The following is a 10,867-nucleotide window of genomic DNA, read 5'->3' as shown; positions in this document are numbered from 1 at the left end:
TTCCAGTGTGAGTCTTGGAGTTGGCTCATGAAGGAGCACCGGACTCTCAGAAGATGCAACTGGATGTGGCTTGGGTGGGGCCATGAGTCAGTTTCAGGGAATCTTCTGGATAGAGCGATCTCTGTTATCTAGTTTGATGATGTTTCAGCTATGGTAGCGCCTGCATCTTCATATGGGGGTTGGAAGGGTGGAGGTAGGGCTCAACAGAGTAACAATGGATACGGGGGTCACTTCTATCTGGGAGAAAGCCTCGCCTCTGGCCAGGGTAGGGCATTTTCAATTCATATATGGAGCAGTAGGAGAAGGCCACAAACATTAGATTTGGTACATACACCGTTACCAAAATTAGATTAAATTCTAAAGGTTACTTTGGGATGATATACTCTAAATTTTGAGTAGTAAAAAGAAGTTACTAAAAAAGTTACAAAAGTTTTTTCTCTATTATTTCACATGAGCTATTTCCTTTAAGCAAATGGTAAGCACTCTTAAGTGAGGCTCCAAGCTTATGTTTCATTGTAACCCATGATTTGTATATAGACTCTGATCTACTGTTTAATTCACTGAACCTTAATCTACTTATAATAGAAAAATTTTAAATAATTGATAAAAATTTGATATAAACATATCATTGAATTAAGAAAAATTATAAAACTTCAAGATCCAGCAAGGATCAATGAAACTTAGAGAAAGACATATCCTAAAATAGTTAATTTAGTTTCCAGAAAACATTTTATCAATTTTCTGTTTTAAGATTCATAAATGGAAATTTTCCCCAATGTCTAGCCTGTTTCTTAATATTTCATCCCATTTGCTCTAAAAAGAACACAAAACTATAATTAACTATACACAATCTTCTAACATTTATTTATCTATAGCAGCATATGAACCCACAAAAGGTATAAGAACAATTGATTCAAATAAAGAAATGCTATGTTACCTAGTATCAAACAAATTTTCAAGTACACTATTACTGACTCATATAAGATTGTTAATTTATCATAAATTAACCAAAAAGTCATCTATAATCTCACTTAACTATATATATTACTCCACACTTACACATCTTTTAAGTATAACCTATCAATTGACTTTCTATTTTATTACTATTTATTTGTAAAAACAATGTAGCAACTCGTTTATAAAAAAAATTTTTTTTAACTTAAATCCAGCCCTCTGCCCCCACCCCAAATTTCCTCATCTTCTTCTGGTCTCCAACATGCTTCCTTTCTAAGAATTACTAGATAACATCAGTCTTTTCTCCATTCTATTTTAGGACTTCCTAGCAGACTTCCTCCAAAAACACACCCCTAAAACCAAAAAGACAAACCAAATAAAAGAATACCTTGAGGCCAGTAAAGGAGAGACTAGGGTTTGATTCATTTGTATATGTGTATGCATATACATATAATTTAAGTAAATTAGTTAAATGAAATCCAGAGACCTCTTTCAGATTTTCCCTAAATTTCTAATAAGATCTACTCTCAAATTACATAAATTTTTCCTTAAACACCAGATTAATGATAATTCCTCCTGCTCAAGATTGTACTTCTTTGGTTTTGTTAATTACTAAAACTGCAATGGTATTATTTCCTTCTAACTTTCAAAACAAAAAGTCTCTAATATATTTAAATAATTATGGGTTAGCCTTGGAACATAAGTTCATTCAAAACACAAGAACGATGTAATGCTTTTTCCTATAGGGAAATAAAACCTAAATTTCTAGTGATGAACTTTAAAAAAATGTAATTTTTAAATCCAGTTGGGACAAATATAACTAAAGAAAAAAATTTTTTAAATGGGACAGAAAAAGAAAAAGGAATAACAAAAAACAAAACAAAATTCAGTTTGGGAATGCCCATATATTAAATAATATTAAGTGTCGTGAAATAAGTTGAAGGAAATTTATAAATTTGAAATGTCCAGTTACATAATGCTATAGTCCCAAGGATTGTGTCTCCCTCGTTCATATGTTAAAATCTTATGTTCCAAAAGGTGATGCTATTAGCAAATGAGGCCTTTGGGAGGTGGTTGGCCATAGTGTGGAACCCTTATAAATGGAATTAGTGCCTCATGAAAGAGGCTCCAGAGAGATCCCTCAGCCCTTCCACCAGGTGAAAGCCCTCACTGGATCATTCTGTCACCCTGATTTCAGACTCCTGGCCTCTAGAACTGTGAGAAATAAATTTGTTATTCATAAGTCTCCCAGTCTTTGGTATTTTGTTTTAGCAGCCTCAAAGGACTAAGACACAACTATCAAATAAATATTAGCTAATGACCTATAATTTTTAATTTTATACTCATTCATCTTCTTTCCTAGTCAAAAGGCCTCCCAAAATGAAATCACTCTAAACGTTACTTAAGAAGTCCTATAAATGACTCCTATATTAACACAAATCTTCAAATCAATAAACTCTAAATCAACGTAATTTCATGATCCATCAATGTGTTCATGGCAATTTGGAAGCTAGGAAGCTTCTCAAATTCTTTTGGCATATTTTCATGATAAGTTATGTATATAGAATGGCCACTCTATTTCCACACTGCTGTCCAAAAATAGGAAGCAACAAACAATGAACAAGAGAAATATCAAACAGCTGTGGTAGCCAGCTTCCAAGACAGCCCCAGTGATGCTCATCTCCTGGTATTTCTCTCATGTGTCCCCTCCCACGATGAATAGGGTGGCCCCTGTGTAAGCGACAGGACATTTCAGTAATGGTAAAGTATGACTTCTGAGGCTAGATCATAAAAGACATTGTGAAGCTTATCTACTTAAAGAGACTTTGGTAAAGTTTAAAAAACCAAAAACATTACACAAGTTATCACATATGAATCAAGAACAAAGGGTATTTGAATACCACAACAAATGTGGCCGCCCCGATAAACCACTAAACTATTTTCAAATATTCTTCTTAGGGAAATGTCACAATGTTTCCAGTATTTAACCGTTTTTACATCAGCCAGATGATATAGTCTTCCCAATGCCAAGAATTCAATTGATCTTTTTTTCTTTTTTAAATCTCTCATCAGATTAACATGGAATGTTCGCAAATCAATGCAGGTTAGAAATAAGCTTAAAGATCCAACTGCTGAATAAAACAGGTAAACAAGGAAAGAACATATGCAATAAACAATTTTATATAAAATAAGAAATCACGTTCACAGTTTCTGCACAAATACTATTAAGAAAAAAATAACCCTAAATCGTTAAAAAAAAAAATCACATGACCTTCTACTTAGAGTTTTAATTTTTCGATTTGCTTTTATTTACATATATATATTGTAGATTGGTAATATGATCCTCAATTTGGATAAAGAGAAACTGGATGTCCGGAGCAGCAAACACATATCCACCAAGGCCATACGGCTAACAGATGTGAGGGAACTGCCTTGAGTAAAAGTGTACATGGATATATTATGTTAATGGTAGGGGCGTTTAAGTCAAAGCAAAAAATCTTGATTTTTCTAATGAATCCTTCTAATTCTTAAATATTAACAAAAACAAACTATGATTTATAAATACTCTGAGTTACATAAAACTGGCAGGCTACTACTTTCCAACCTGTGGTGTTAACTGTTCACCCAAGATCACACTGCTTGTTATTGATACAACAGGGCCTACTGCTCTGGCCTTGTCTATAGACAAGAAACCATACTACCTAAAACGAGTACTGGAACAGGGATGGGATCCAAAATTCCAGAGAGCTTAAGAGATCTGCAATCAAATATCATAAATAGTCAGAAGGTCATTTCTCTTTAATCTTTCCCAGAGTTAATACCAACTAGCAGGTATCACTGGCGGCTGAAATACCAGTCAGGCTCACTAGAGTGAAGAGAGAAATAAAGTTGTGATGAACTGTGATGTCTATAGCCAGCTGCCTCCACCACAGGGTCTTTCATATGGCAGGGCCTGAGCCGTCCCCTCTCTGCAGCTCCAGTGTACCTCAGGCTACCTGGTGCCTGGTCCTATTTACAGCTGCCGGGCTGCTGTTTGCCCTGCCACTCAGGAAGGGTTCTGCACACAAATGGGTATTTAGAAAGACTGGCAGTCCCACCTGGTTCTGTCCTCCAGTCTCTGAAGCCTCATCTAGACAGCTGTTGGCTGAACTGGATTCTTACTCACTGCTTTCAGATCCTCTTTCCTCTGCTCCCTTTGTCTTAACTTCTCAAGTGATCCCTTTACCCAGCATTAGACTACTCTGGGTCCAAAACAATTAAATCATTAAGAAAAAGTGGACTATAAGTTCGAAAGTTCATCATTAAATATTAAATTAAGTTCCTAGGTCCTTCTTACTACTGTTGAAGCAATCTCAGACTCATTGCAATTTAGAATTCTACGGACAGACTACTAAATTAACATATTCCTACAATTTAATTAGTATAATAATCTCCAATATAAATGTTTACAAGGCAAGCCATTCTAAAGGCTATAAAAATTACATAAAAATAAATAATAAACACCTTGAACAGAGAATCTACATGTTACCATAATTAGCTCTACCAAAGTAATCTACTCAACAATGGAAAGCAAATTTGCTAACAATGGTTTGCTTGTGTCATTTATTTTATGCTGAGAATGCTTTAACCACAGAAAGATGTTAGAAACAACAGTTAACTTCCCAGGCTAGCCCTCAAAAGTAAATTTAACCTACAGAAGAGCTGAATACTGTATTATTATCCATAGGAAAATACAAATGCTGGGGTAGTAAGATGGAACCACTGTTGATAACTAGTAAGACAGAGTGGTAATTTTCTTGTTTTTTTAATATAAAAATCAGATTTAAGGTGTAATAATGGTAGGTAGAACCAGAAAAAAGAAAAAGAGAATGATACTTAGTGAATGCTCAATTTATGCTAGATACTCTACTTAAATTGAACTTAAAAGCCAGCTCAGTGTGAACCTAAATCCCTAAACTTCATCCACTATACAATGGCCTCTTCCAAATAACTGTTTTGCAACTAGAAATTAATGTTTGCACCTACTAGTAAAACAGCACACCACCTCTATTTAAAGTATAAACATTAAAAAAAATTTAAAAGAAAAAAGTAAAGTGACAATTATTTATATAATGAATTATTATTTATTGTAATTGTGCTAAAATACCCTTCTGCTCATTAAATATTAATGTAAGTTAATGTGATTGATATGCTTCATTTTTTTAAAATTTTGATTTAAAAGCCTAGTTGTAAGTTTAGCTATTTCATTTCTTGATTTTAATGTATGCTATAGCTAAAAAAGATACTTTACCATGCTATGTAAATGCAAATGCAGGAATGATTACACTCATTTTTTTTAAATTCCATCCAGCAATGATGTATATTTGGCTAGTAAATTTCCAATTTCCCAACTGCTTATCAGATGTTGTTAAAAACCAATGGGTAAATGCTACACATTTTAAAAATGTTGAGCAAATGAGTTCAAAACCTGCTGATACTTTGTTTGGATCATTCTAAAGCAGGTTATGAAATTTTGTTTTGTGGTTATTAATATAACACTTTACTTTGAAAACTGGTAATTAAAGGGAAATGACCATTTATTTTGTCTTTTCAATAGAAATCTGGTTTTAAGGTAATCAAGGAGCCCCACCTGGATGTGGGAAAGCTCGATTCCCATAAAAGAAAGCCAGCTGATAAATGAAGGATGAATGAAATAATTTTAAAAATATTATACCAAAACCCTGATAAAATTACTGATTCAGGTAAGTATTATCAACTGTTGTTTAAAATACTAGATGCATGATTGATGGGGAACTAAACTTATGAATACATGTAGTTCCAAAATAACACCACACAGAATACTTTTAAGTCGTAAGGAGAAAACCATACACTGAAGGGGTTTGATGGTTAGTACCTAATCCAGTTGTCATTTTAAGCATCATTAATGGTAACTTAGGTTTTATACGTTTTCTGATATGATGCAACATATACTACCCGAATGCACAAACCTATAGATATATAACTTCTAGTTCACAAGAAATCCAGAGAATGGAGAACCAAGTTTTAAAATCCCACATGGGCATGTCAATCCTATTTAAGAAAGCAGAGAAATTCAAAAGGCGGAACATTCTACAAGATAACAGATCTGGTCTCTTCATTAAACTAGTGTTAGCAAAAAGGGACCATATGTGAGAGAAATTAAGGGCACAACCACCACATGCAATATATAGTCCTAGGTTAGATGTTGGTTTGAACATTTTTGATTAGTTGGGGAAATATGAATATCATCTAAGTATAAAGATGATAAAATATGTATTAAATGAAAGAACAAACCACGGACTGAGAAAAGCAGGTGATAAAGGTGTGCTAGTGAACATAAACATATAGTATTACACATACATAAGCACATGTCTGGCTTCTATAAATTTGAAAGCATTTTTTAAAGGAAACTTTCCTAAATTTCTCAAGTACACATATGGGTTTTGTAGGTCATTTTTTTCACAACAAAATGACAAAACAAAGTTTCAAACTTTTATTTTTGAAATATTCTCTTAATCATAAATTTGTTTTGAAAAGAACTTACTTGTCCAGTCAAAATTTCATATTTGAAATGACAGGTTAAGTACCATCACCTCAAAATCTAGCTAGGTTAACAGCCAGTGACTTATCGCAACAGGGCAGCAAACTTACCATTTCTCAAAATGATATGGTTCACTCATCTTTTTGTGAAAGAAAATTTTGGTTATCTTATGTTCTTCAACTCTTTTACAGTGATTGGTACAAAAGATTTTTAGTTTCATGCTAATTTTTTTTACCAAAGAGTCTACCATTTGGAATAGTTGACAAATCCATTTACTGGGCCACATAAAGTATAATACTTGGAAATACACTGAAGACAATCTAACAGTCACACTGCTCTTCTCATACCCACATGGTGCTTGACCATCTGTTTGTAAAGCCTAACCTCTTCTGTTTTTAAGATTTAAGAAAAAATAAATAGAAGTACTAGCACTTTACGCTCACACTTCCTCCATAGATCATATTAGGTCCTTTGAGTACACATGGATGAAGGGAGCATGGTTCCTTTCAGAGACCCAGAGTTTAAAAAGACAGAGATAAAGAGTCAATTCATTTGGAATACTTCCTTCCCAACAGTTCTTCCTCCAGATTTTTTGTTTTCGTTTTAACATTACCACACCAGCCCCCAAGCAAGTCACTAAAAAGCCTTAACTCCAAACTCCTGAACAATTCCAGAAAAAGTTATCGAGGCTGAAGATCACTTTTTACGGCCTTCTCACTCATCTTTACAAGCCTTTAATCAGAGCATTCAATAGACTCCAACCAGATCAAGCCCTCAGTTACTCTGATGTTTCATCTTTTGTGGTATCCATACTATATTTTGATACTCTTTTGCTACTACTAATAAATTTCCTTTTCTTAGAAGTTTTTCTCCTGTTTCCCCATCTAGCATCATGACAGCTCCATGCTCTTACTTTTAGCCAGCCAGTCACAGCTGCAAAGACTTTTGCTACAGCCAAGAGCTGTCATCTACCTGTCAAGCTGGCTTCTAGCTGAGCAGAGGAATGAACTCAAGTGGATGTCCAAATTGTTTACCTGGCACTTTCCTAACCAATCAAATCAGTGCTAACCTGAGAGCTAGAAAATCTTGAAAAGATTTCTAAACCTAAAATATATTAAATACAAAAAAATTAACTTGTGCCTGTTGTTAAACAGGAATGACAGGTCCCAAATGGAGTAACTTTTGCTAAGCCCCATCAAGATTTAATACTTAACCTAACTGTAGTTGCAGCCATCCCAGGAATGGAATTTTAAGCCAATCAGTCTGGAATTTCTTCCTCAGCACTAGTAAGGTAATCTGCCTCATAAAACCCACTGCCTCCCTCTAAGGGAAGGTGACAGTGCCTGAAATAATCCACTCTTCTAACTTCCTTGTCCCACCATCTTGCTACCTATAAAAACCTTCCATTTTGTACAGCTCATGGGAGCACCTTTCTATTTACTATTACTATTCATATTTCCCCAAATATGAATATCATCTGGGTATAAAGATGATTCATGAATTGTTGAATAAATCTAATTAGATATTTAAATTTCATCAGTTGAATTTTTATTCTTCAACAATGCCAAAATACAACCATAAACAAAGTGAAAAGGCCGACACCAAACTGAGAATACGCCAACAAATTTTCAATAAATATGCCAAAGCATCCCTGTTTTTAACCAGGAGTAAACAACAGCAACAAGAGTTAAAAAGAGAGATTTCTTAGTTATAAAATTATCAAGTGGTTTATTTTTGTTTTTAAGACAATCCTTGGTTCCCACCATGCCCACAGCCACCCTCTAAGGGGTTCTTCACACTGAAGTCACCAGGTCTGATTCCTCAAGACCCAACATCTTGGGGACATCTCATATGACCAGAGACTAAGTACTGACCAAAATGCAGCCTGGTCTACGGCCATGCCACCCTGAACATACCCTATCTCATCTGATCTCGGATGCTCAGCAGGGTTGAGCCTGGTTAGTACTTGGAGAGGAGACCACTTAGGAAGACCAGGTGCTGTAGGCGTTTAAAAAAAAAAGCAGCCTGGGCAGAGCTTTGCGTGTTCTGCTCAGGAGCACATTCTCCTACATGGAACTGCTACAGCCAGCCAGATTTTCTCCTGGGTGGCATAAAGACTTTTACTGTCTGTCATACTAAGGGCTATTTTTCCAGAGTTCTCTTTAATATGTTATAAACCCCAAGAACTCTGGCTGAGTCTGCTTTTCTGTAAAGCTTTCACGATTTTCTGTAATCATGGGGTTCCTCTCCCCAATGACAGGCCAAGTAGTGCGACCAAATGCCCTAGTTAAAATAGCCAACTCTTCATACTCTTTTTCTTGAGCCTTTGCTTAGGCTCTTTTTTCCCCGTAAGAGTTTCTGCTGCTAAGCACAATAAACAGCAGGAAAGATGGAAAAAACAAAAACACCACAACTGGCTTAAGAAATCAAATTTTAATAGACATAACCTACAATCTGTGTTTCATACATTCAATATGAATTAAAGTTATCTCAGAAACACTTCTCAACTAACTTTTGTGAGCACAAATAGGAAAACAAAACCAAAAAAGCTTTAACAAATGCTATATGCCTTAGAAATAGGAAAAAAAAATTATTAAATTTTGAGGTGAAATTTTAACTATTACCACCAACTTTTGGTCTAATCATTGCAAATTCCAGATCATCAAACTATATATCAGAAAAGATCTTAAGAGAGGAAGCAAGTAGCAAGCTGAGGGAAGACTCAGGAACAAGAACAATCTTTTTTTTTTTTTTAATCTAGGAGAGTAACTATTTCAACTATAGTGGGTAAGAGTGGAAGAAACAATCCACTCCCTATTCTTCTCCATTCCATACAACCAAAAAGATGAGGGACAGTGCTCTCTGGAGGAGCTTACTTGAGAAAAAACTGTTGCTTAGGTAACTCCTGCAGATGAATGCACTAGGTGCTAGATATTATCTGACTCTAAAAAAACCCAAATATCTTCCATGACAGTTACAAGTAAATGAGATTCATAACTCTTGTACAAATACCGGCTATTCCAAAGCATACTTCCAGTGATCCAAATGGACCAATCACTCAACGTCATATGGAATCTACACAGCATGTTACTCGTTTTCCTATAATATTGATACACCTTGTCTTCCTGCTAGATGTTTTGGTGAGAATGAAAATGATCTTAGAATCACACTTTAGTTAGGAAAAAATTGTTTGTATTCAAATTATAAAACACTCTTACTTCAAGTGGTACACTTTAATTTTTTTTTTTAATCAATTATTGGTCCAGACTCCACTTTCACAACTTCACTAAGTGGATCACGAGTTACTAACAACACAGCTTTGGGGGCATTATTTACTAACCTTAACTGACATAACACATAAAGAATTTCACACTAGTGAATTTTTTTTTCCGGACATTTTTAGAGCAGTTTTATGTTCACAGCAAAATGAGCAGAAGGTACAAAGATCTTCCATATACACACCCCCACACACACATATATACACAGCTGGTCGGTTTTTAAAAAGCAAAACACATTCTCTTTGGAAAGAAATCAAGACATTATCTTAGAAAAGGTAATTTCAAATTTGCAACAGCAAATTTAAAGTACCACTGCTGAACGCATCGTCACTAATACATTAGGAAAGCACTTAAATACTTACCATATAACATCCAACAAGGAAAGCAGCATTTGCTTGTTTTCTCTGATCAGAGCCAGTAAAATGAACAATTTTCTTCCTTATCATTGAAATTGACTGCATGAAGACACACAGCTGTTAGTATTTTCTTTTAAATTTCAAGTTTTCTAAAACTTTATTTTGTGATGAAGATAAATTCCAAATCTCACAATGTATTCATATTAGCAAGACCTTTAAAAATATTAACTTTGATACCCCAAAGTACCATGTCTCTTCCCATAAGACATATTCTTAGATTAGAAGGAATGGACAATGAAAGAAGTAGAAAGAAGATATGAACAGATATATTCTTAAAGTATAGATTACTTCTGAAAAAACACATAAGAAGTTAGAGAGAGGGGCACTTTTCTTTCATTTTCCTACTGCTTGATTTAAAAAAAAAAAAAAATCTATTCCCAAAACCTTTAAATTAAAAGAGTATAGAAATACATGCAAAAATAATTCTTTCTGTTAGAAATCAGGGCAATGAGTGGGGGGGGGGCGGTGAGGGTGGCGCAGAGATATTGTAAACAGGCTCTCATGTGGTACTGCTATTGTCCTGTTTTCGATCTGAAGATCAAGATCATGACCCATGTATACTCGGTTTGTGAAAATTCATTCGGCTGTATACTCATGATCTGTACATGTTTCTGTGAATATATACTTCAATAAGACGTCAAAAATGAAAAGAATATCAG

The 10,867-nt window shown here is 34.6% G+C and overlaps 1 protein-coding gene and 1 pseudogene across 7 annotated transcripts in view; one reads left to right on the top strand and one right to left on the bottom strand.

Moving 5' to 3' along the window:
• The window catches only part of CDC14B (cell division cycle 14B), an 81,774-nt gene that overhangs the window by 39,032 nt on the left and 31,875 nt on the right, over positions 1 to 10,867 (bottom strand). For all 7 annotated transcript variants that reach the window (XM_011383465.2, XM_011383464.2, XM_023525057.1 and 4 more), the window contains exons 4-5: positions 10,153 to 10,247; positions 6,156 to 6,163 (exon numbers count right to left, since the gene is read on the bottom strand). In XM_011383465.2, the coding sequence (XP_011381767.1) occupies positions 6,156 to 6,163; positions 10,153 to 10,247 (103 nt within the window). The remainder of the gene's footprint in view (positions 1 to 6,155; positions 6,164 to 10,152; positions 10,248 to 10,867) is intronic.
• LOC111733090 lies at positions 8,403 to 8,521 on the top strand (annotated as a pseudogene).

The sequence above is a fragment of the Pteropus vampyrus genome, unplaced genomic scaffold (genome assembly GCF_000151845.1).
Source record: "Pteropus vampyrus isolate Shadow unplaced genomic scaffold, Pvam_2.0 Scaffold520, whole genome shotgun sequence".
Classification (NCBI taxonomy): Eukaryota; Metazoa; Chordata; class Mammalia; order Chiroptera; family Pteropodidae; genus Pteropus; species Pteropus vampyrus.
This window is presented reverse-complemented; position numbering and strand designations above follow the sequence as displayed.